Source organism: Gopherus evgoodei, chromosome 15, assembly GCF_007399415.2.
Source record: "Gopherus evgoodei ecotype Sinaloan lineage chromosome 15, rGopEvg1_v1.p, whole genome shotgun sequence".
In the NCBI taxonomy this organism is placed as follows: domain Eukaryota; kingdom Metazoa; phylum Chordata; order Testudines; family Testudinidae; genus Gopherus; species Gopherus evgoodei.
In genome coordinates this window covers 7,098,321-7,124,036 of record NC_044336.1, presented here as the reverse complement: position 1 = coordinate 7,124,036, position 25,716 = coordinate 7,098,321, and the positions used below count along the sequence as shown (strand labels likewise).

Sequence of the window (25,716 nt, the reverse complement as noted above, 5' to 3'; positions counted from 1 at the left end):
TCCCTCTAGGGAACCTCCTGATCCCCACAGTTCTCTGACCTTTTCATACCAAAGGCCCACTGTGATCTGCTGTTGTCCTGCATGATCAAGAAGCAGATCACCTGCCTGCATTCATGTGTAGTGCAAATGCACAACTACGAAGTTATACTTATTCAGGCTGAAGTGGAGCCTAGTGGGTATTTGAGGACACCTGCAATTGATCCTGATGGGCTTTATTTTAAGAGATGATACAGAAAATTAACGCGCACAGCTCTGATAGTAACTATCTGGCGACTTCCATTGCTAACAATGGTAGCTGTACATGAAAGCTGCTTATATTGTGTTATATGAGGACTAACAGGTGTCACTTCTAATAGTGACTGTTGATCCTCAAAGATGATATAGGTTTCATTCATGGTTATAAGAACCATTTTGGGCTTGGAACCAGGATGGAGATCTTGTAAATGACAGGTCAATCTTCCCAGCAAGATTCATAGTCCAGTGCTGGATATCATGAGGTCTGTGGTATTTCTACTTCAAAGTGAAGCCAAGAACATAGAGAGGTAAGAAAACTGGTAGAATCCAGCCTGCTTCCTCCCCAAAAATTAACTCAGCTTTTTCAAACCTCAGAAAGTTTGGGGTTTGGTTTGATTTGATTTTTGTGTGAAGGTTCTGAACCTTTATTATTAATGATTATTAAACATTTATAGTATGGCAGTGCCCATAATATAATGCTGCCCTGTGGCACTTTGTTTTCCTCATCCATGGCCATCACAGTACAGTATGACAGAGAGGGAAGATATGGAGAATGGCTAACAGCAGTGAGGTTCAGAGCTGCAAGAGAAACCCATGCGTGGACTCCCTCCATTAGAGTCAGGCATCTGTGTGTCATCTGATGGCAACTGGCTCATCACCAGCCATGGTATCCTGTGTAGTGGAGAGGAATCTCTCATTTCTTAATATGGTGCAAGGAGCAGCAATTTCACGGTGATTAGGCATTTTGAAAGCCCCAGGCTTCCAAGAGCTGCACCTGGAAGTTCTCTTGACAGAGAGGAGGGTTGTCAAATGTCTCGCAGTGCTCCGTTCTCCCATAGTAGAGGTCAGCATCAATGTACAGAGCTTGGCCTCCACCACCACCTGCAAAACAAGGTCAGAGAGTATTGGGGACCTGCTGTCACCAGGTTAATGGGTGACTGGAGAGATTGGCCTGTCTGATAAGAATCCTAACCATACCACTTATCAGTGATGATGCATAACTTTTGGTGGTGGTGGGGCACAATTTAAACGTTCTGGAGGGGGCACATGACCACCCCATGCATCGCTCTGGGCCGAGGTGCAGCAGCAGAACCGGGAGCACCAGGGCAGTGGCGAGCAAGGGCCTCGGGGAAGATCTCATGGCAGCTGGGCTCTGCGGGTAGGGGCCCGCTCCACAGGGCTGGCTGGTGCTGGGCTCCTTCGGGGGAAAGGCAAAAGCACATCAGGGTACAGCTGTGAGCTGTCCCAGGGAAGGCCGGCTGTGCAGAAGTGGCCTGGCTCAGGGAGCAGGGCAGAGAGTACTGGGCAGCTAGTTCCTACAGCGTAGCGAGCCAGGGGCCCAAGTGGTCCAGGCGGCTCCCAACAGCTTCTGATCCACTGGCTCCTGGCAGGAGGCAGGCAATGGTTTTCAAATGGAGGGCACCTCCCTCCCCCATTTGAAAACCTCTGTGATAAATGGAAGGCAGAAATCTGGGGGACACACGTGACTCTGCATGGCCTCCCCCCAGCCAAATCACCTCTACCGTTTAAATCTCAGCTGCTACAGCTTTATTTCTCCTGGACCATTCTGTACAGCTGGAGATGGGAGATACCTTGGTCTGATGTGGTTAGGGTGACCAGACATCCAAATTTTAGGGGCTTTGTCTTATATAGGCAACAATCCCTCCTTCCCCGCAAAAAAGTGTCCTGGTTTTTCACACTTGCTATCTGGTCACCTTTTATATGGTCCACTGCCTTTTATACTAAACTGGAAGTCGTCTCTCTCTCATACAGTAGCTTCTGTAAGAATTACCTCATGGGGAAGCTGACAGTACAGGCAGTACTAGAGATTGCCTGAGTCGCCCAGTCTAAATTATTAAACTGGGTGGAAACTCGGCAAACATAATCTTGAATTCACAGACACCAAATCTGGCCTTGGTTTCATTCCTGCATCTGATCGCAAGGGCAATGAAACATTAATGCTTCTTATATTGGAGGGCATGCCGCATGCAGTATTACTTTTGGTGCTCAACATGCTGTAAGGTACAGGCTAGTGTGTCTGTGTACCACTGCCCCCTGGTGGCTGGCCTTCATAGCATAAATGTCTTACTGCTGCTAGCAGCTCACGGAGATTCTTCATGATAGATGCATGACAGCAAGCCTCATGCATCCTTAGTGTAAGTTTGCTGAAGTCACGTGGAGTTGCATAAGGCACAAGAGTCCTGGATTTAATCCCCAATGCTTTAAGTGTATCCTGTAGCTAATGGCTGTCAGGAATCGTTACAAAGTCACTGATGGAATTTTTACATTCACATCTTCCTGCCGCATTACATACAAAATACAAAGGGTTAAACTTCAGCTGGCACTTGTGTGGGGTGTTCCAGACCATACGTTCACGCACAAGTACCAGACACCACTACAGTCTCTGTGCTTCCCCAAGTGCAGCCACTGCTCCATAGTAGCAGCCATGAGGGTGGAATCATGTAAAGAAGGAGGGATCTACTCTGTCCCATGCCACATCAGCCAGTAGTGCTAGCCAGCCATGGAGAGGAGATCAGGCTGCAGCATCCTAAGCATGTACCTTCCCACTGTGCTTTCAGGAGCAAAGTGGTGCAGCTCTGTCCTGTCCCTTCTGAGGGCTGTGTGTAAATTACAATCAGGCTCACAGTGCTTTGGGGCAGTGGTCTCTCTTGGGAGTGTGCATGAGTGTGTAATGGTAGCATAGTTACCAATAATGATTCCTTCCTGAGTCCCGGACATGAACATGGAGGCTGTTTTCGAAGGCAGGAGGAAGTGTCTGATTGCCAGGTATGGGGAGAGGCGACCTTTCGCCCTCTGCCACACGGGCACAGTCAGATGGTTTGAACATGCTACGTGGCCACCAGGAGGAGATGTGCTGAGGACAGGGGAGGCGGAAGAAGGAAGGCGCTGGTGTGGGGAGTGTGGCACTGCTTTGGTCAGCTCTGGTTTCTTGATGAACACCCACTCGTATCTCTCCATTTCAGGGCGTACCTTTAAAACAAAGGCAACACATGGGCAGCATAGCCTTCCAAATCCTTCTGCTATGGATGATGTCCCGTGGGGTGGTTTGGTTGGCTGCTCATGTGAATATTAGAGGTAGGTGTGATGGAGTAGGGGCTGTCTGTGTGGGGAATGGGAGAGCAGGGGAGGACTTTAGGGGATGGACGATACCGGAGCCTGTAACCTGAGCTAGGTAAGGGAGAGGAAAGGTCAACACCTTTGCCTGGGAAGGAGGACAAAGGAAGGGAGTGGCAGGAGGGAAGCAGTTTTGAGTTTGAGTTTGGGGTTGTGTGGGCGGAATTCAGGGTATCTTAGCTAGGATCCAAGCACCCTGAAAGCCCAGAAGGACTCGAGGGAGGGGTCCTGACTGTGCCTGCAAGCCCTGCTGTAACCTGTGTTCCTGTTGTCCAATAAACCTTCTGTTTTACTGGCTGGCTAAAAGTCACTGTGGGTCCCAGGAAGAGGGGTGCAGGACCGGACTCCCCCACACTCCGTGACAGTAGGTCCATCAGCGGTGGCTGGTCATCAGGGCTTACTAGTGCTAAACTCCACCAATAATGTCACTACATTGTAGGGTAGTTGTGGTACCACTGGGGGGATCTCCTGGTTGGGCTGGAAGGACTCCAGCTCTGGGGGGAAGTGGGGCAGCTAAGAGTTCATGAATACTACATGGTTTTGTCTGATTGTTCTATGGGGTCTTACTGTTTGAATATGAGATTAATTCAAGAGGAGGCTGACTGCACCTAGACAGGAAAGTGTACTGTGACTTCAGATAACCATCCATTTGCCAACACTTAAGGGATGATGCAAAAGCCATTCCCACTGGTGGTCTTCCTCTCATCCCCTGCTGAGCTCACCAGACCAGTTTGTCAAGGGGACGGGAGTCCGAGTCTGGGAAATTGAGATAAAGGACTTCTGGATGGATTAAAAGACTCTCTCTAGGGAGGGGAGGCAGTTGCTGGTGAAAAGCTGTTCTCACACACACAGACCCCCAGTGGAGAGTTGAAAAAGCAGTGGTAATGTTTGTTCTCTGGGGTCCCCTGGCAAAGCTCTGTTCTGGGACTGGGAGCAATTGGGGTGCTGGGAGAGACCCAGGGAAGCAGTGGGTGACTTCCTCCAGAGCTGGTCCTGTCCCCACCTTCCCTTGCCTGTGCTCAGCTCCTGTTCCCAGCTGGGGGCTCTGCTGTCCTGGCAGTCCAGTTATTCAGCTGTGGCTCTGCCCTGGGTTCCCAGCAGCTGGCTCCCCTGGTCCCGGGCTGCAGCATTTCTGCACAGACCCACATTTGAGTCTCCTCCATGATCCACTCTGCCCTATCAGCGGGCCAGGGGAGGGAAAAGGGCCATAGCCGCCAGCAAGGGCCTTCTGCATGGCTCACTGGGCATCAGCTGTTCCTTCCTGTTCCCTGCTGGGGGACCACTGTAAAGACAGTCCTGCTACCTGGGTCTGGCTGGCTCTGGGCTCCTGGCAGCTCTGGCTCTTGCACTCCCTGGCTTCCAGGTGGCACCTTTCACTCTCAGCTACAGGGTGTCCTCCAGGGTGGGGGCTCAGAGGCTGATCAGTGTGGGAACTCTGCAGAAGCGCAGGTGCTGGAGCCACCTGAGCCTTGGGTGGAGCTACAGCTGTGTAGTGGGGCCATCCTTACAGCAGAGCCCCCAGCGGGAGCATGAAAGAGTAGTGGACACCTGGCAGGCCAAATGGAAAGCCCGCATGGGCCAGTCTGAACTGCCTCGGAGCCCTCTGTGGTTGCATGGTTTGCAGTGGCCTAGCACCGCCGCTGTGAAGAAGCCAGACTGTCCTCGGCTCCCATCACATGGGGCTGGGCTCTGGGAAGATAGACATGCCTGCAGATCTTTTATACCTTGATGGTCCCTTTTCTCTCATTATGTTTTATCCCTACTGTTAAGATTAAACCAACCTGTGTTTTAAGAAGGCTGCTCTGGTGTAAGCAGGCTGTCTGGTAACTATATACCCCACTAAGCACAGCTCCCAAAGGGAAGAACTGCAGGCACTGAACCCAGGCAGACCTGCTTGGAAAGGCTGATAGCCCAGGGCTGGTCTGAGAAGTCCGCCCCAGGAGAAGTAAAGGCACGAGGGTTGACACCTGTGGGGATGCAGAGTGACCAGAGAGGGGTCAGAGGTGCTGCTAATACTGTAACTATGACACAGTACCACTGAGGGTCTCCTGGTTTGGCAGGAGCCTGCTTCAGCTCCAACAGGCTACACTGCACCTTACACTGCAGGGTTTATTGCACCGAGAAGCATGGACTAGAGGGATACTGGAATGGAGAAGATACTGAGCTGGATGGATCTGACCTGACATAGGGATTTCTGTGTTCCCCTGCATTTTCTTCTACCAGGCCTGAGGAGCACTGGCTAATTGTCTCTAGTACCTGCCTGCTGTGCTATCTGAATTCTGCAAGGGGTAACAAAAAACCTCAAGCAACTTTTAAAATATACGAACCAGAAACAAGATACAGCAGGAAACAGAGTCAGACTTACGCTGAAAACAAAGCATTCCCCTGTTCCAAAGAAGCTGGACGCTCCCCCACTCCTTTTCCTTTCATTCCAGTCAGAAGAGAGGAATGCACCACACACCTTGAAGGAGAGAGTAAGAAGAACAGTTTAGAGTTCATGACTCAGTCCAGCAGGAAAAGCATTACGAAGAGTGAATCTTGAAAACGACAGGCTCGTGAGCAGGGGTGAGGGTGGGGGTGGCAAAAGTAGATTTACACACACGTTCCTTTGAGTACTTTGATGTGGGCTCCATGTGGGAATTTCAAGAGCAGCAGATCAGAACTGAGGTCCCCTGTGTGGCTCTGAGGGCAGCATTTTCCCCAAAAGTGCAGTTCTACACAGACAGGAACCTAAGACTATGTCTACACTGCGCACCTTACAACGGCACGGCTGTACCGCTGCAGCCATGTTGTTGTAAGATGCCCCATGTGGCTGCTCTTTACCGCTGTGAGAACTCTCTCCTGGCAAGAAAATAAAACCACCCCCAACAAGGGGCAGTAACTTCGTTGATGGGAGTGCGGCTCCCGCCAACAAAGTGCTGTCCACACCAGCGCTTTTCGTTACTAAAATTTTTGTCATTCAGAGTGGGGGGTTCACACCCATGAGTGACAAAAGTGCCCGTGTAGACAAAGCTTGAGTAAAAATGGTCCCTTCTCAGTCACCTGATCTGCCCCATATGTGGACCCAGGGCCACTACTTTAGTTTTAGTGACTAATATAAATTTTAAATCATATTAGCCCTGCAGGGCCAGCCCAGCTATAGGAGAGGGGGATGGAATCTCTTCCTCCTTGTACACCTTCAGTGGGGTGGGTTACAAAGTTCCTATCAGTACTGTCAGTGCAAACCCACAGAAGGCAATGGGACAGCCCAGTTATTCCAGTATAACTATCCTGATTCCCAAATAAGTGTGAACACAAGAACAGCCATACTGGGTCAGACCAAAGGCCCACCTAGCCCAGCATCCTGTCTTCCGACAGTGGCCATCCCAGGTGCCCCAGAGGGAATGAACAGAACAGGTCATCATCAAGTGATTCCCTGTCACCCATTCCTAGCCTCTGTTTACCAAAGCTGGTGCAACATATGTCTGCCCTCCTATGCATTTCTCCCCAGACCAGTCAGAAGCTGGGACATACTCACAGCACTCTTCAGTATTTGGGAAATACTTACTTCCCCCTGAGTCGTTTTTATGAGCAGTACTGTTGGTTCGTAACCTTCACAGCATGAGTAAAACCTGCAGATGACAACAAAAAAAGTAGATCGGTTTGAGTTTGAAACTCATGAGAGAGAGACGTGCTTTGGCAGCTTACCCTAGAGTTATTGGGTAGTGAGCCTGGCAGGTTGGCACATTCCTCGTCACTGGCCTTTGCAAAGCGGGATATAAATATATTAATGCACCCGCACATGGTTGTGGCCTAACATTTCCTCCTAAGTGCTTCTTTGCCTGACTTCTTCAGGTATTAGAACATGATTGTGACAGGGTCACTCCTGGCCTTGTAAAAAACACGGCTGGGTCCCAGATCAGGTGCAAAAGACAAAAGGATTTTACCTGGCTGTTGCTCCCTTCAGGCAGGGCCCCACCTGCAGCTGTCTTACCCAGCAGCAACAGACTAGTCACTGGTGGTGAACCCCAGACAACAGCATTGCATCAGGCCTACCTGCCCTCTAGGAGGCAGCAGTCTCTAGTCAATTCCTGGCTCTCAGCTCCGCTTCTCTCACAGGGTACATCTGCATTTGAGCTGGGAAGTGATGCCCTAGGTAAGTACGTGGGCAGCTAGCCCAAGCTGCCACCCATACTGCTGTGGACACACTGTTATTCTTAGGTGTGGGTACATCTGTGGGAGCTGGGAATCACACTCACAGAGAGAGAGCTGGAGGTCTGCTCTCCCACCCAGACAGCCTCCAGATGGGCTCTCCTCTTTTAGGCCCTCCCTTGCCCCTGTAGTGGGACAGTGCTTCTTGTTAACCCTTTCCAGGCCAGCGTGGGGTTTGTACACCTCATCACAACGTGCTTTCCCTTTGGTGGGCAATTTGCAGAATCACTGCTCTTGCAGTACATGCAATTGCTCAAACAGGTTAATATTCATTAACTGGTTAATGGAACAGACAAGCAAGAGGCAATGTCCTGTGCAGAGGTTCAGGGACAGGCTGAATGACTCCATTACTAGTCCTGCACATTGCAGGCCTCAGACAAGCCAATCTAATCCCCACGACCTGTTGTGTCCCTTCCCTTTGATTACTTATTTTTATCTCCATTTTACCACATTTCCTACCAATCTGTCTCTTGACTTTTCTCATGCTGCTCTCATCTGTTTCCTTGTTTTGGCTATTTTATCCATGATCCATTTGTGCCTTTTTAAATCATTGCAAAGAATCTTGGCTCCTGAATATAATGAAATAAAGACCAACGCGAGGAGTGGAAGGGTCTCTTCTGGCCTCCAGATTTGAATCTGTGAAATTCCCTGTGATTCCAAGTTTAAAGGGAAGAACAAAGACCCTGTTGTGATGGGAGCTGGTTGAGATCCACCTTGTGTCTTTGAAAAAGAGCAGTCAAAATGCAGCAATTTCCCAGACAGCAGCTGCTCAGAAGGGGTGTGAAACTAGAGATGGCATCACTAGGGGCAGACAGTCCCACCTGTGTCACTGAGTCTCAGGTTGGGAAGGTGAGACACAAAGGGCCAGATCAGCAAAGATATTTAGGCACTGAATTCCCCTTGATTTCAGTGGGAGTTAGGCATCTAAATACTTTCAAGGATCTGGGCCAGAGAACTCACAGGTACAGGTTAACTCAGTTACCGTAGCTGTGTAACTGGTATCACCAGGTCCACCACGGTGGAGCAGAGGGTGAGTGAGTGAGAACGCTACAGCAGAATGGTCATGGTTAGCAAAGGCTGTGGCATCTCCTGGGTCACTTCATTCTGTCGTGGTGCCACACCATAGAGAGAAGATGCCTCATTCCTGTGCCAGTAATGCCATCTGTATCTCTGCATGATGATATAATTCTGATGATTACATCTCCTGCTGTAGGACATCAGCTGGTCCCAAGAAGGGTTCAGGGGGGATTTCCTGCTCCTGCACTATCGGCCAGGTGTGTCATAGGGTTTTTCACCTTCTTCTCGAGTATCAGCTATTGGCCATTGCTGGAGGCAGTGTGCTGGATGAGATGGACCTGAGGTGATACAGGAAGTCATCTGTCCCCAGATGTCTAGCTGCAGAGATTCCTGATCATTGACACAGGATTAAACTGATCCCTGAGGTTAGGAGTCAGAGGGAATTTCCCGTTAGGGCAGATTGGAAGGACCATGGAGCTGGGGGAGTTCACCTTCTTCTAGAGACAGAGTCCCTTGTTAGCTCCTTGCCACAGGGGTGTTAGGTATCAGTGGCCCTCTGCCATTCTGCATTTGTTGGGCAGGGCTCCCTAGAGAGCCGCCATCTCCATCATATTCACAGGGGCTCACAGAGATGAGGCTACAGACCCTGCAGGGGAGTTAAACAGTACCTTGTCATTCTACTGTCTGGCCCCTTGATGTGGCAGCAAATTGGATGTGATGTGTCCAGGCCCGCCCCAAAGTGCTCTGGCTCCCAGCAGTTTGCTCACTTTCCCAGAGCAGCATCGATTATGGTGGCTGTCAGCCCACAGTGTCCTGCCATTTGGTTTCCCTTCCCCAGTAAATGGATTTCCCTTCCGAGCCATGTCTGATGCCCTCTCCTCCTCCCTCGCCCTCCGGCTGCCTGTCCTGCTTATGTTGTAGGAAAATAGAAGAGCATTTTATCCTGCACAGCTGCCTGGAGGTGAAGGCTCCTCCATCTGCAGTGGGGTGGTCAGCAAGACGGAGCTCGGTCTGTATGTAGAATTGCACCTTTCACCTCAAAGCATTTTACACCCATTCATTGTCACCCCCATTTCTCAGCTGGGGAAACGGCCACAGACTGGTTAAGGTCACAAATGGATAGCATCAGAGCCAGGAACAGAGTCCTGGCTTTGGAAGCCATCACCACAGCATTGTAGCTGGAGGAGCAAGGTTTCAGTTCAGGAGAGGAGAATAAGAGAGCCTTTTTGCTGGGAGAGAGAGAGAGAGAAGTAGAGCAGCCAGAGGAGGAAGGGAGAGAGCAGCAAGGAAGGAGGGGGCTGCAGAATACTTATGCAAGCCTCTAGATCAGGAGCCATTTTTATGCACTGCAAGATAAGGTAGCAAGGACCTCTGGTCCTGGAATTGCTGGGCCCAGCACACATGGTGGCACTTTAGATCCGTAAGAGTTACTGATGTCCAGGGCTGTATTGATGGACACAGACTTTGAATTGATGTGTTCTCGCTCCTTCTGTACAGCCTGATTCCAGACAAGTTGCCCCTCCCGCTTTCTCCAAGGCCATGCCCCCATTCTTAGATGGTCCTTCCTTGCATTTTCCCCATCACTTCCTCTCTGTGGGATGCAGCTTGTGTAATTCCCTGTCTGGCTTTTACAGGGTTTTCCATTGCTATCCTGGAGGTGGTGGTGGTATGTTGTGGGGGATCAGGCACCCTTGCTTTACACTACTAGCATTTACAACCCAAGGGCTTTACTCATCCTCGACAGAACCCATGTGATTTAGCTTGTAGGAAAGCACTTGGCCCAGGATCTCTTTGGTTAGGGGTTCAGAGAACATATTTAAAATACAGCAAGCCACAGCAACCTATACAAGATTGAGGAGAACAATAGCTGCTCTGTTGTTATGTTCAGCAGCCTGGCTGTGCAAACTCATAAGGGGGGAGCGGCAGAAGCAGTTCATCATTTAGCTCCAGCAACTTGTGTGTTGGTGTAGTAACTGAGGAAGTAGCCATATTATGGATATGCTAAAGCCATATGTTTTGCTCAGCGAAGCAGGTAATTGTTCAGCTAAATCCAGACATAAAATCTCACCAAGCATCCTAACTTCGATTCCCAGGCTTAGAATGAAAAGACTGAACTGGGTGGTGTGGTTGCAGTGCAAGCTTTTGTTTTAACCTGGATGTTTTTCTTAAATCTTATGAGCCTGAGATTCTGCAGTGCTTGTTCCCCTTGAGCACCCGTTGGGCCAGATTCTGCACTGTGTTTTCTGAGAGACTCAATGGAGGCTCAGGTCTGGAGGCTTTAGGCCATCTTGGGACTGTCGAGATTCCAGGACAGCCCCCAGGATAAGTCAGAGTGGCTGCACTGCATCACAGGATCTCCATAGCATGAAGCACTACATGAGAGGATCCACAGATCTGTCTGGAACCTCAGGCCTGCTGGTTCCTGCCATGTCCATGCTGCCACCCAACAGCTCTGGCAAAGTGGGGAATGGCAGCCTGTGAGCCCTACGGGTTCAAGTACCACTGGATGTCCTGTCCAAGCAGGCCCTCACTGATGAAGTTGAATGCATTCCCTGATTGGCCCAGGTGCGCTATTTAAGGCCTAGGGAAAATACCTAGACGTTGTCTGTGGTGGATCCAGGGCTTGCTGCTGAAAACAGATTCTGTTATGCAGTCCAGATACCTTGCCTGTTTCCTGCCCCTACCCCGATACCTGGCTCACTCCTGCTCCCCTGCTTCACTCTTGATGTCTCGCCCTGCCTCGATTCCACTAATGGTACTTCATCTGACTCGCTTGGCCTTGACCTGATGCAGCTTGTGGACTTCAACTCTGACCTGATCCTAGAGCACGACACTGGTACAGATTGCTGCTTCTGGCTTTGGTCCTCTGGACTGACCTTGGACCGTGTTATCAAGTCCCCTCCAACCCAGGCTCTGGCCTTGACCTGCGCCCCCATATCTGGGATCCTAACACTACATATACTTCTCTTCTATGCCCCCAGCATGCCCTCTGTGCTGGGATTAGCAAGGGTAGGTGGCAGAGGACCAATTATGTTGGCCGCCGCAGGGCTGGCTCTAGGCACCAGCAAACCAAGCATGTGCTTGGGGTGGCATTCTGGCCATCCCTTTTTTTTTTTGCTTCGGGCAGCAAAATCCTAGAGCCAGCCCTGGCAGCAGCAGTGCATCATGCATGGGGGGTGCCCTCGGGCCACTGTAGTTTGCGCCACAGGGAAGCAGCGCCTGCACCTTGTGGCTGGACTGGGCAGGCTCTGAATGGGGAACACTTGGGCTGGGGGCCGCCCCGTGGGGCACATGGAGCTGTCTGCATGTGCTGCAGGGTGGCCGATCCCCAGCGCCACAGCTGGGGCTGAGCGAAGCGGCCTGAGCCACCCGGGGACTGCAGCAGGGTGGCCAGAAGCAGCAGCAGCAGTGGGGCCATAGAGGGCGGGGCACTGCCGTGCAAGGCCCACGTCCCGCTCTCTGGGGCTCCACTTTCTCTGGGATTACCCTGCTCTGGATCCTCAGCCCCCTGCTGGGGCGGTCCCCTGGCTCTGCTCTCCCGGGTCCTGGCCGGTCCTGGAGGTGGGATCCCTGGCTGGAGGGACCCTGGACTGAGTCGTGGCCTGGGGAGCCTGCCTTCTTACCCAACCCTGCCAGCAACGGACCAGCAGGAGGCGAGGGGGGAGTGGGTGGAGTCAGCACTGGTGCGGGGTGAGCCCAGGGCTGGGGGGCAGCCAAACATTTTTTTGTTTGGAGTGGCAAAAAACCTAGAGCTGGACCTTGTTGGCCCTGTACTGCTCCTGCATCCACTGAAGTCTTCCCCAGCCCCTTGCGTGTTATTTGCAGCCTGGGAACAGGAACTGGAATAGGAGTCAGAACCAGCCCATTGCCGTCATTTAGGAGCACAGTATCAGCTCCGTGTCTGTATGCTGACACAGAGAACCTCCCCTTCCTTTTGATTTGGCTGACTGATCTAAACACTAAAGGAGCAGCGAGCCTGCCATAGAACATGTTAATTCCATTTAAGCAGGGTTTTGGTGGAGAGCATAAAAATAGCACCTGCTGGAAAGGGAGGGATATAAAATCAGGGCCTGACTCTGATTTTAGAGCCATTCTGCTCTGGTGTAACCCCATTTGACCCAGTTTATCCCATGATAACCAAAATCAGAAAAAAAAGGCCGAATCCTGCTGAGATCAGTGGCCAAACTCTCCAATGCCAGAGGGCCACAGTCTGCTTTTTGTCTAAACTGTGAAACCTGCATAAATAAGTAATTTCGCAGTCACCCCTCGCTACATGCAGTTAAGAAGAAGCATGGTCTTTTTGTAGCAAACACTTAGGGGAAAGGAAAGAGGAATACAAAGGAGCAGTACGTGCCTTGAGATACTAGAGGAACCTTGTCACTGTTGCTAAATATACAATATATTCTACTTTAGCTGTCCTGCGTTGAGAAGCAAGTGTGGCCTGATTGTCTAAGATGAGACAAGGGTTGCTAATGGAAGTGGCATCTCAGTTTTAGCTGAAGCAAATGCTCCAACATGAGTGTTTGCCCATCTCATGTAATTATTCTTTGGTTTCTTTTATTCAAAGAAGTCTTTAAATACCCTTTTATCCAATGCCTCCCACCACCTTCCTTCCCCCCCAAAAACAACAAAAACCAAACCCCAAGTCTAGAAGCCCAGCACTTGTGAGCAGCCCAGGTAGGAATCCCAAATGTGGTGCCGGAGCCCAGCACTCAGGACTTGGGTTTGATGGGGTCCTCAGTCAGGGAGCCCCACAATCTGCTGCAAAACTGGCTCTGAATGCTGTGATTTTGGGAAGCAGTGGAAGGTATCCTGAGATGCCAACCCATACTGCAGAGTGCTGCAATTGATGCTGTGTAGATGCATGGGGTGGGTGTTTCAAAAGCATTCCACGCTGTCCTGACTCCAAGTCAGTGGGAGTACTGACGTCCGGAGAGTTAGGTCAGCACTGAATGCTTTTGAAAATCTCACCCATGGCTTCAAATGCAATGTGGGGTGCACCGGTGCAGGCCCTAATACAATAGGACCTCACACACTCATGGTTGGTTTAGCTAAGTCAGTGTCAGCTCTCCTGGGGCAACTCTTGTGTCTACACAAGCTCCAGAATGGAGCGGAGGGGGGATCATAGAGTTAGAAGGGACCATAAGGGTCATCTAGTCTAAGATTATTCTAAGGAAAAAGATTATTTTTGGAAGGGGGGAAGTAACTGAAGATCTTTGGAGGAAGAGGGACTGGAAGATGTGGGAGGATATAAAATCATGAGAAAGAAAGGAAGAAAGACTAGGGTAAATGAAGTCAACTTTGTTTGCAAGCACTCAGTGATGACAGGATCAGTTTAATTCCCGTTCCTATCTAGCACTTGTAGTGCAGCTACTGCTACTAGCTGGTTCCTTTGGCAATCTCAGTCTAGGCTTGGCTGCCCAGTGTTTTATATTCTCTTCTGCCCCGGAGAAGGCGCCTCTGGGAACTAGGAACACATAGGAACTGCCTTTTATTATGAAGCATTGTGGGGACAGAAGCTGTGCCCTGTCTGCGAGCTGACATTCCAGTGCTGCGCCCTGCAATGCACTGAAGGCTGCTGCCTTCGCATCCTGTGCTGCAGGCGCCCTCTCTTGTTCTTAGGACACGCTGCAGCTGCAGGCCAAGGGAAGGGAAAGCAAGTTCTGAGCCTGGCAGAGAAATGTAAGCGGGAGCCAAGAGGGGATGATCAATGCCTGGGCACTGCCAGGGGCGGCTCCAGGCCCCAGCACACCTGTGGGAGGTCCACTGGAGCCACCTGCCGCCCTCCCGGCGACCGGCAGAGCGCCCTCCACGGCATGCTGTCGTGCGTGGGGCGGCAAAATGTCTAGAGCCGCCCCTGCTGGGCACTGGCTGTCACTGGAGTGAAAGGAGGGGTTAGAAATCCTCATTCACAAGCCCATTACAATTCTCCACTACCTGTTGGATCGGGGCTGGGAAGCCCATGTAATGCTCAAATATTTGCTAATTTTCAAACTGGAGAGGTGACGGTGAAGTTCACCAATTGCCGTTTGCTCTGTGCTGCTTCATTAAGTTGGACCAGAGAGCAGGAGCAATGTCTGACTGCCTGTCTGTCTGTCCGTCCAGGCATTTACACCCTGCTCGTCACCGTGGTCACTGCCTATCTGGTTCTGTAACACTGCCAGCTAAGGAGGGCTCAGCAGAAGCCACAGCCACATGAAGCAAACAGCAGTTTGGAGTATGAGACTTTACTTCCTCCACTGGAAGGATGGAGGGGGCAGAACACAGACTGGGGATTGCCATGCCCAGTACATGCTTGCTCAGGGGAGGAGGAGCAGGACAGGCTTGTTCCCAAGGTTCATACTTAACAAACTCCAAGGGCAAAGGGAGCTTTTATTCCTTATACATGGACTCACAGGTCCAGACACATCCCCTATTAACATGCCTCAACCTTGACCTAGAGGGACCATCTCTAGAGAGAGAGAAAACTGAGTTCAGTCTTCATGACCCATTCAGTCCTTGGCCTCTCCCCAGCAAGGATGACAGTTATGGTGGTTTTGTGCTGTGGACACCTGTCCCCAATGGATTGGACTGAGACCCACCAAACTCTCTGCACATCAGGTAAAACAGCCATCGAACGGAATATGTGGGTTTAAGATTTAGAAAGGAGTGACTCTACAGAAACCTATGTCAAGCTATCTATGCCATAGGCCTCAGGGAAGTTCATCCAACAGACCATCTGTCTTAGGAACCTGCTCAGATATTATTTCCTTTCCTTGGCTAAACATATTCTTCCACTGGTGTAAATCAGTGTAGTGCCATTGACATATTTACATCACCTGAGGATCTGGTCCATTATCTCAAATTTTGCAGTTGTCCCTGTACCTTTGCAGGCTGTATCCGTTTTCTGAGGTGGAGAATAACAGGACAGGTGGGAATAAGGAGAATCGCTCGGGAATCCAGGACCACATGATGCGCATCTCCTGAGCAGTTACAATGGCAGAGCTGAAATTCAGCATGTCTACTGCCAGGTGGAACAGCTGCCTGTGGGAGGGAGGAAAGATTTCAGAGGTGCAGAGCTACCTTCACTTTCAGTAGTTCAAGACCGTAGTGTGTCTAAAAAATGGCAGACACAGGCACTTATTAAGTTATAACCTAGTCCCCAGTGCTTCAGCTTTCCTTGTGTCGTTTAGATTGGAAATTCCCTGTTATTAATACATTAATATTACAATAGCTGCTGGAAGCCCCAATCTTGAGCCTCATTGTGCTAGGTCCTGCAAAGGGGCCTAGGCCATCTCACCATCTATGTTTGTCCAGCACCTACCACAATGGGGTCCTGATCCTGACTGGAGCCCTTGCTGCAATCTTAATGATTAACAGTAATCAACCAAAATGCTCATTAGTGTAGCAGCAGATGATTGTGTGTGGGGGCTGAGGACAGCATTGGCAGACCTCTGTGGGGTTCCAAGCCAGGCAGAAGGGATGGCTAGGGTCACCAGATGTCCCAATATTATATCGACAGTCGTGATATTTGGGGCTTTGCTTTATATAGGTGCCTATTACCCCTCATTCCCGTCCCGATTTTTCACACTTGCTGTCTGGTCACCCTTGGGATTGCGCTGCCTGGTTGGTTATAAGATGCATCAACTGGTCTGTGTGGGTCAACAGCTGGAATAGCAGAGGGCTGCAGGTCAGGCTGAGAAGCCCTAGCAGAGCTTTGTGTTTGTCATAGTAAAGTACTAGGCACCAATGTCCTTAGCCCTTCGCTGATATTACTACAGTACACTCTGGTTCAATAGGAGACCCTTTCACAGGAAATGTACTTCATTGGAGACATCTCGCAGGCATGCGCATAGTTTGAGGGGGATGGAACAGAGGGGGCATTGCCCCCTCCCAAACTGCAAGCCTTGGGCAGGTGTGGAATTTGCCCCCTGATCACCACATGTGGCCCTGTTGGCCTGACTGAAGCTGCTCCCCCCAAAATAGATGTCAAACTACACCCATGCTCCCAGGGAACTTATTTAAGTGCCATTTTACTTAATAGCCATAACTGCTTCTTGACGGGCATGATGATTCTGTTTAATAGGAACGTTGATTTTGTGGTGCTTAGTTACTTTGGGTGTTTCGGATTCATTGTGGTGCTCTGTGTTTGCTTCCCTAAGAGCCATTCTCAGTCTCTCCATAGCTGTGTAACGTCACAGGGTGTGTGACTTGCCTCACAATTGCCTGTTCCAGTCTGCTTCCATGCCAACCACACCCGCTGGGCTGCCCCTTGCAGCTGTCCCAGGCAAACTTAATTCCTTTCCCAGTGCAGATGGCACTTCTTTCTGACTCCATGCTCCAACTCTCCATCATGGTAGGCTCTGCAAGTCCCCAAACACCAGCATCATTGTTAAAAATGTAGTTTCTGCTCATCAGGTATTCTAGCTGACGAGGCCAGCCAATGTGTGTGTGTGTGTGTAGGGGGGTCCCAATTCAGCAATTTCTCCTTTATTTAATTTCTTCCCTTTCATCAAAAAAAGAAGGGAACCAGCGAGTACTGCTGTTTTCTTAGTGCCACTCGTCCCTCAGTTAGTTACTCCGGGGACAATTTGTCTCTGAGGCAGTTGCACAGATCGCATTGGAGAGAGGAATTAATTTGGCCCGATTTATATAATTTCTGTTCATTCCCATTCTCTCTCAAGCATTTGTAAGGCCATCTCTCCCCAGGTGGAGTTTGTAGTAGCAGTGGGGAAGATCACGTGGCTACGCTGGTGAATGAATCAGTCTTACCTGCGCTGCACCACAGTTACACCTTTCTCCGCCAGCGCTTTCCTGTTGGCCATCTGAAGAAGCCAGATTTCCTTGCGGGAGAACAGCCGAATACCAAAGGCTCTCTCCAGGAGCTTGTCAACTGTCATGTGCTCCCTAATGTTCTGCACAAAAGCCTTCAGATCTCCCTTGACATTGGCCACTTCCAGTTCTCCAGAGGTCACCGAGAGCCTGTATTGCCTCAGCAAGGCCAGAGCGATCCGGTAGAGGACTTTCTGTCCCTCCAGCAGGTACACATCAAGTACACGGATTGTGTAATCAAATGGAAGGTCACCAAAGATCCACCCCAACCATTCAGAATAGACCTCAAAGACATTCTCAGAGGTGCTGGCTATTAATCTGTGGGCTGCTGGGCAGTGCTTGTTGGCCAGATCCCCAAAAGTCATACAGGAGGCCTGGTGGGCCAGGAAAGACTGGTCTATGTAGCTGATATGGGAGTCATTACAAGCGATGAGGCGAGAGACATTTTCAAAGCACTGAGCTTCATCTTCACTGTAATGCAGCAGCAGAGCCACAACAGCGGGGAGGATTGGGCTGTAGGTGATGTCGGGGAAGAGGTTGCTAAGGCAGATGAGTATTTTCTTCACAGCAGTTTCACCTTGCATAGTCAGGCAGTAAGTGGGCATCCTGCACCCTCCAAGGAATTCAGGCAAGGGGTGGGAGCTCACACTCTGCTTTCCAAACAGCCTGCTTGCGACATCCCTGTAAACCAGAGCATCGGGGGTCACAAGCCGGCATGGGATGTGCTGGATGATCTGCTGGTAAGTCCGAGCTCTGAGTGCATGGTTGGTAGCCCAATGGCCTTCTCTTGCCAGCTTTTTCAGCTCTTTGCTGGTTTGGGTAAGACTCTGACTCTGAGCGCTTGGTTGCTGATCCAACTCGGGCATCTTATCCCAATCCACAAACTGTCCACAGCCCACGCAAGAGGATGCATCGATGTCCCAACTCTCAGCCTCAGAGATGATCAGCACTGGGACTTGAGAAGAATCAGCTGGCCCTATAGAACAAAGACAAGGCAGATAAGGTAATATCTGTTATTGGACCAACTTCTGTTGGTGAAAGAGAGAAGCTTTTGTGCTTACACAGAACTCTTCCACAGAACAGACACTTTATTCAACACGATTCAGCACCATCTGCCAGAGTGCTTAATTCTGTCTGAGAGCTGCGGCTAAGGGTACGTCTACACTATGGGATTATTCCGATTTTACATAAATCGGTTTTGTAAAACAGATTGTATAAAGCGGCCACACTAAGCACATTAATTCGGTGGTGTGCGTCCATGTACCGAGGCTAGCGTCGATTTCTGGAGCGTTGCACTGTGGTTAGCTATCCCGTAGCTATCCCATAGTTCCTGCAGTCTCCCCCGCCCATTGGAATTCTGGGTTGAAATCCCAGTGCATGATGGTGCAAAAATAGTGTCATGGGTGATTCTGGGTAAATGTCGTCACTCATTCCTTCCTCCATGAAAACAACGGCAGACAATCATTTCGCACCTTTTTTCCCTGGATTGGTCTGGCAGATGCCATAACATGGCAACCATGGAGCCCGTTTTGCCTTTTGTCACTGTCACCATATGTGTACTGCATGCCGCTGACAGAGGTGGTACTGCAGTGCTACACAGCAGCATTCATTTGCCTTTGCAAGATAGCAGAGACAGTTATCAGTTGTTCTGTACTGTCTGCCATGCCATTGTAAATTGGCGATGAGATGACGGTTATCAGTCGTTCTGTACCATCTGCTGCTGTCATTGGTGCCACTGGCTGACGTCAGCCGGGGGCGCAAAGACAAAAATGGGAATGACCCCCCGGGGCATTCCCTCCTTTATGTTGTATCTAAAAATAGAGTCAGTCCTGCCTAGAATATGGGGCAAGTGTGCTAGAGAACCAGTTTACTAGAGAGCACAGCCGCTCCATGTCAGATCCCACAGAAATGATGAGCTACATGCCATTCTAGGGGGTGCCCCTGCAACAACCCCACCCGTTGCTTCCCTGCTCCCCCAACCCTCCTGGGCTTCCGTTGCAGTGTGCCCCCCATTTGTGTGATGAAGTAATAAAGAATGCAGGAATAAGAAACACTGACTTGTTAGTGAGATAAAATGAGGGGGAGGCAGCCTCCAGCTGCTACGATAGTCCAGGCAGGACATTAAACAGTGCAGGGGAGAGGAGCCCATCATCCCACTGCTATGATAGTCCAGGCAGTACAGAATCTTTTCTTTAGACATGAAAGGAGGGGGCTGATGGAGCTCAGCCCCCGGTTGCTATGATGAGGACGGTTACCAGCCGTTCTGTTCCATCTACTGGGAATGACCGGGAGTCATTCCTATTTTTACCCAGGCTTCTCTGGCTGACCTCACCTGAGGCCAGCCAGGAGCACTCACGGGCTTATCATGATGATAGATAGCAGTCATATTGTACCATCTGCCACCGGGGAGGGGTGGGGAGGGGAGAGGGTGCTGCTGTTCAGTGCCGCAGCATCGTGTCTACCAGCAGCATGCAGTAGACATAGGGTGACATATAAAAAAGTCAAGAAACAATTTTTTTCCCTTTTCTTTCACGGGAGGGGAATGGTGTAAATTTACGAGCTATACCCTGAACCACCCCGGACAATGTGTTTGACCCTACAGGCATTTGGAGCTCAGCCAATAATGCAAATACTTTTTGGAGACTGCGGGGACTGTGGGATAGCTGGAGCCCTCCCTCCATGAGCATCCATTTGATTCTTTGGCTTTCCGTTACACTTGTCACGCAGCACTATGCTGAGTCCCTGCTGTGGTCTCTGTCTGGTGATTTTTTTCAAATGCTTTGGCATTTCATCTTCTGGAACGGAGCTCTGATAGAACAGATTTGCCTACCTATACAGCGATCAGATCAAGTATCTCCCATACAGCCCGTGCTGGAGCTCTTTTTGGATTTGGGACTGCATCGCCACCCATGCTGATCAGAACTCCACGCTGGGCAAACAGGAAATGAAATTCAAAAGTTTGCAGGGCTTTTCCTGTCTACCTGGCCAGTGCCTCCGAGTTCAGATTACTGTCCAGAGTGGTCACAATGGTGCACTGTGGGATACTGTCCGGAGGCCAATACCATCGATTTGCGGCCACACTAACCCTAATCCGATATGGTAATAACGATTTCAGCGCTACTCCTTTTGGGGAGGAGTACAGAAACCTGTTTAAAGAGCCCTTTATATCGATATAAAGGGCCTCGTTGTGTGGACGGGTGCAACGTTAAATCGGTTTAACGCTGCTAAAATCTGTATAAATGCATAGTGTAGACCAGGCCTAAGGCTTGAGTCAACCTATTTGTATTTAAATAGCAAGAACATGTCTCTGCCCAAAACAGGAAATTCTTATATTGGGTTTGGAGAACTAGAGCAGTTCTCATCATCTTCACCTTTTCACAGGTGCTCTGTAGTGGGACGGACTGCCCCACTCCCTGGGAGGATGGGCTGTGGCAGGCCAGGGAGCCTGCGCAGCCTGGGAGCCAATCAGAAAAGGGCTTATGGGGAGCCAATCAGGGCCCAGATTGGATGGAACCAATCAGGGCCAGGCTCACCCATATATAAAGGCTGCCCAGAGCAGGAGCCTTTGTCCCAGGCCTTTGACAGGGGAAGGTCAGTCTCCAAGACAGAGACTAGCACCATGGACAGCGCAGTGCTGGGCAGACTCAGGGAAGCTAGAAGGCTCTAGCCCATAGCTGCCAGGCTGCGGGCCCTGAAGGGAAGGGCCTAGCGGGTGCAAGGGGCCGTAGGAGAAGCGGCCCATGGGAACAGATAGAGGAGGGGAAAGAAAGAGGACAATGAGGCTGATGCCAGAGGGTCCCTGGGCTGGGACTCAGAGTAGAGGGTGGGCCTGGGTCCCCCCCTTCCTCCTTGCAGTACACCTAGCCATTAGTCATAGGGAGCAGCCATTATAGACTACGCCCAATCTCTGACAAGAGGGATTAGATTTGGGGTGTGTCGTTGCATATGGTGGCTGGAATGTCAAACTGCTGATCACCGATCCCTGGAAGGGGGCCCAGATGGACTAAGGGACACTGCTGGAGGGCAGTGGCCTTGAAGAGGACGCCGCCGAGCAGGGAGCAATGTGGGTCCGATGACAGCAGCGGAGAGCAGAGGGCAGAAGAATGGATGGGACACCACTAGGAGGGGGCGTTCCACTGGAATTGAGGTAATTCCCGGAGTCACCAGCAGGAGGCGCCGTGGGTGGTGAGTCCCAACCCGTTTACATGCTCTTTTACTGAACCTCCTGAACCAACATAATTGATTAATATCCCACTGAAATAATGGCCTCTTCCTGAATAAACATGATACAGAAAGAACCTGTATCTGGCGCTGGGGGTACCTGATGCCTTTTTAGCAGCATGCCAGGTGTGTTCTACCTAGATATACCTGGCACCTTTAGCAGCATGGCAGGGACATTAAAAACTTAATTTTTAAAAAAATTAATATTTTAAGTCTCAAACTCTGACTTTGAGGCAATTAACAATTTATGTCACTCAGGGGTAAATCAAACTTGGTGTGTATATGGGATGGACTGGCTGAGCCGTAGAACAGGACAGTATGCTACAAGTTCAGACCGCAGTGGATATACCTCATGCCTGTTGCAGATTCTGTACCTCTCAGAGACACTTACAGCTTCCTCTCCCCACTCTCCTCTTCGTGTGTCTGGTGAATGGCTGTATTTTTATCTGGTGGGGAATTCTAAAGAATTGTGCTTTGTTGGGCAAAAATGCACTACCAGACAGTTGAGGATGCTTTGAGCTTCTCAAGCAAACTGGACCAGTCCATGCTTATGTTACCAGAGATGGATTGAATTAAGGCCATGTGGCTTCTGGATCCAAATAGCAATGCTGCTGACATAAAGCCAGGCAATAGCAGAGGAGTGCAAACAATAGGCTGTACAGCTTGCTCAAATTAGGCAGGTGACCCCTTCAGAGTTAGGGGCCTGGCTGGTGGTCCCCAAAGAGAGTCTGTTCTTGAATAATGCTTGAGTAAGTGTGGAAAAAATGTTAATCCTTGTCCTTCTGCAATCTGTCTCTCTCCCCACACTCTCCTTCCTCCTTTCTTAGCAGGACTTGCTCAGTTCTACAGAGCAGCGGTGGAGAGCAGGATTCTTGGAGTCAACATACAGCTTTGCTGGGGAGATGGGGTGGCAGAGAGGACCCTACCTATCCACCATCTGTTCCTCCTCAGTGCAGTGGCATCAGGGCATTGGCAACTGGAGCCACTGCCATCCTGAGACTGTTGTGGCAGCTGCTGAAGTCGCTGTGGTGTTGCTCATGTTTTGGGAGAGAATTCTGTCCCACCCCATAGCACTTGGCTTCTCTTCCCAGCTTGGGTCTGTGTAATCAGGCTCTGAGCTGGGGGCAGGATTCACCACCAAAGATGCATGCTTTGGTCCCTGTGCCCCCATCAGATCTCTGGAAAGAGCCTGCTCTAGAGCAGTAGGAGCATTGGACCACAATCAAATATAACAGGCAGCAGGTGCCTCCTGCCAGGGACCTTTTTAGCAGCCAGGAGGCAGGTTACTGGGGCCCGTTGATTCCCCAACAATGGCAGCTCAATCACATGCTCTAGAGTTTTCATTCAGCTTGTTATTCTTTATTGTTGACTGAGCATTATCAGTGAGCCTGGTGCCATGTAGGGTCACGTATGCCCCTCTGCCAGCATCAATGGAGCTGAATGAAACCCACCAAAAACCTGTTAGAGGGCCAAACTCTATCACCTGCTCCCCCTCCACCTAAATCCTGCAGAAGCCCATGAAAAGTGTCCTCCTACCTTGTAGGCACCCTGACACCCTGCTATGAATCTCTGAATTTTTGGCACCTAGAAGTCACTGTGTCCTACTCTGAGGCTGGAAACTCCTGCCAATCTGCCCGCTGCTTCCAGGCACTTCAGGAGAGAATATGTGAGGGCAGGGGCTGCTGGAAAAGGAGCCCTTCTCTGCCCCTATTCAGGTTTGTCATTGTTTGGTTCATTGTTAACTGCTTACGCACAGCAGGCAGCATTTTGTAAACCTGGTGTCTGTTCATGAGTCTCTTACACTGGAGCCAGCCTGAGCCTCCATTTGAACAGATCACCAAGCTCTGGGGGAAAACTCCTCATGTTAGAAAGGAAGCCCCTTGTTTCCTCCCTCCCTGCTACAGGTCTCAAATCCACATGGGTCTGGCTTTGCGCTGGAGTCTCTGTATTAAGTAATAAGAGTCTTTGGGATGGAGTATACTGCATTCACCAAGTGTGTTCTGGATGCGCTGCTTTCAGACTGTGTATGTGTATAGCTAGTGTACAAGGCTACAGCCTCCCACTCCAGTCCAAATTGTACCCGCTGTAGGTATTGCTGCTATACTGATCAATCTCCCATGTAAACAGCCGCTCAGACTGAATGAAGTGTGTGTGTGTAAAAGTGAGACAGCGGGTTCATAGGTTCAGTGTGTAGGAGAAACACCTATTCTGAAGCAGAGACAAAAATGGAAAAGTCTGATTTTAAAAAAGTCACTCCAGAGGAAACTCTGCCCTCGCCAATCCACCTGAAGAATTAGCTGGCTTGCTGCCCTTGTGAGTAGTCAGCAATTTCCTTATTAATCTTACATGTGTAGCTTGTGAATAATATGCCAGCACAATGGCAGCATTTGCATTTCATAATGCACAAAAATGGTGACACTTGGTATAAACACACACATGCAGGAGGAACAGCTGTCCTCAAGTATCAAGTCTCCCAGTGCATTCTGGGGGTGGGTTTTTCTGTAGGCATTATATGCATGGCTGCTTTGCTCTGATATTGCAGTGTATAGCAAATTTTGCTATAATCCTGATTCCTACTCAAAAGCAGGCACTGGTTGGTTGAGTGGATGATAGATGTCCAAATGTTTACCTTTCAGGACATCTACAGTAGTACAAGCCAGTATGTAACCAGCATACATGGAGTAATGGCTCCCAGTGAAAATGGGACCCAATCTATGATATAATCTGAATTCGGTGTCCTTACAACAGAGAGAGTATAACCGAAGGCAGGCAGTAATTTTAGGAGCAGGATGTATTCAGCTCATAAGTTTTATTTTGCTCCAATATATCTACATTCAAGGACAAACTAAAGCCAGGAAGCTCCAGAGGGACTTTCATGAGACCAGACCCTTCTGGATCACCAGTACTTCCCAGCTCTCAGATGGGCAGGAAAATAGATGAATATTTCAGCCCTAGTCACTGGCCAGAAACCCCGACGTGCAGTGACAAGAGGAAATGGAAATTTTGAGGCCACTAACCAGGCTGTAGTGGGTACAGCATGGGCAGCTGTAGTGAAAGCTTCCCCGTACTATTGCACCCCGTCATTCCCAGCAATATGCCCCATCCCAGACCTGGGGCAAGGGAGAGTTCAGTCTCCATGGTCTGCTCAACCCTTGGCATCCTTGGGGGCAGTGAGAGCAGATTGTGATAGGCTGTTGTGTTGATTTTTGATTAGACAGAGGCCCACCAACTCATTTCACACACGTTACTGAGCAGCTGTCAGAGGATAGATTTCTGTCTCTATCAGTATAGACCCAAACCAGGGACCTAGAGGTGCAAAGCCCCATCTCCCGTTAGCAACCTCTTGAGCCATCCACTCCCTTGGTTCTCATTTGGGTCAGACTAGTTCACCCATACCTGTTATAAAAGATCTCTGCTTGATTTTAGCCTCTTAGCCAGGAAGCACATCCTTCAAAGCACCAGCATGTCTCTACAAAGCCAGCCTTGCAGCAAAACATGGCAGAGCACTAGAGCGGGATTAGCCGGGCCCAACAGACCTCACACATAATGCAGCACTCGCATGGTTAAAAGAGATCAAATGCATCCTTTTTGTACCAGTTCTCTACCAGCTGCTGCATTTGTCTGTCTAGAACAGGGGTCGGCAACCTTTCAGAAGTGCTGTGCCAAGTCTTCATGTTGGGGTTTCGCGTGCCAGTAATACATTTTAACCTTTTTAGAAGGTCTCTTTCTATAAGTCTATAATATATAACTAAACTATGGTTGTATGTAAAGTAAATAAGGTTTTAAAAATGTTTAAGAAGCATTATTTAAAATTAAATTAAAATGCAGAGCCCTCTGGACTGGTGGCCAGGATCCTGGCAGTGTGAGTGCCACTGAAAATCAGCTCGCGTGCCACCTTCGGCAGCCGTGCCATAGGTTGCCTACCCCTGGTCTAGAAGGACGCTGCTCCCTCTCAGGAGTGGCCTTACCTTGTGTGGCTTCCATATCACCTCCCCCTGAGCTCATCAGGGCCGAGTAGGACCTGTTCCTCTTTCCCAGCTGATCCAAAGGGATGTCTTCTGCAGCACCCCTCGGGGAGCCAGGGAGGCCCATCCCAACCTGTAACAT

General features: G+C 50.1%; 1 protein-coding gene across 1 annotated transcript; it reads right to left on the bottom strand.

Moving 5' to 3' along the window:
• Positions 1-230: 230 nt before the first annotated feature.
• Positions 231-25,716, bottom strand: LOC115635526 (TBC1 domain family member 24-like). The gene is made up of 7 exons (XM_030534422.1): positions 25,578-25,716; positions 17,329-18,364; positions 15,442-15,600; positions 6,917-6,980; positions 5,735-5,830; positions 2,943-3,225; positions 231-1,116 (listed from the first exon to the last, which is right to left on the bottom strand). The coding sequence occupies exons 1-7, from the start codon at positions 25,714-25,716 to the stop codon at positions 971-973; spliced, it is 1,923 nt and encodes a 640-aa protein (XP_030390282.1). The 3' UTR covers positions 231-970.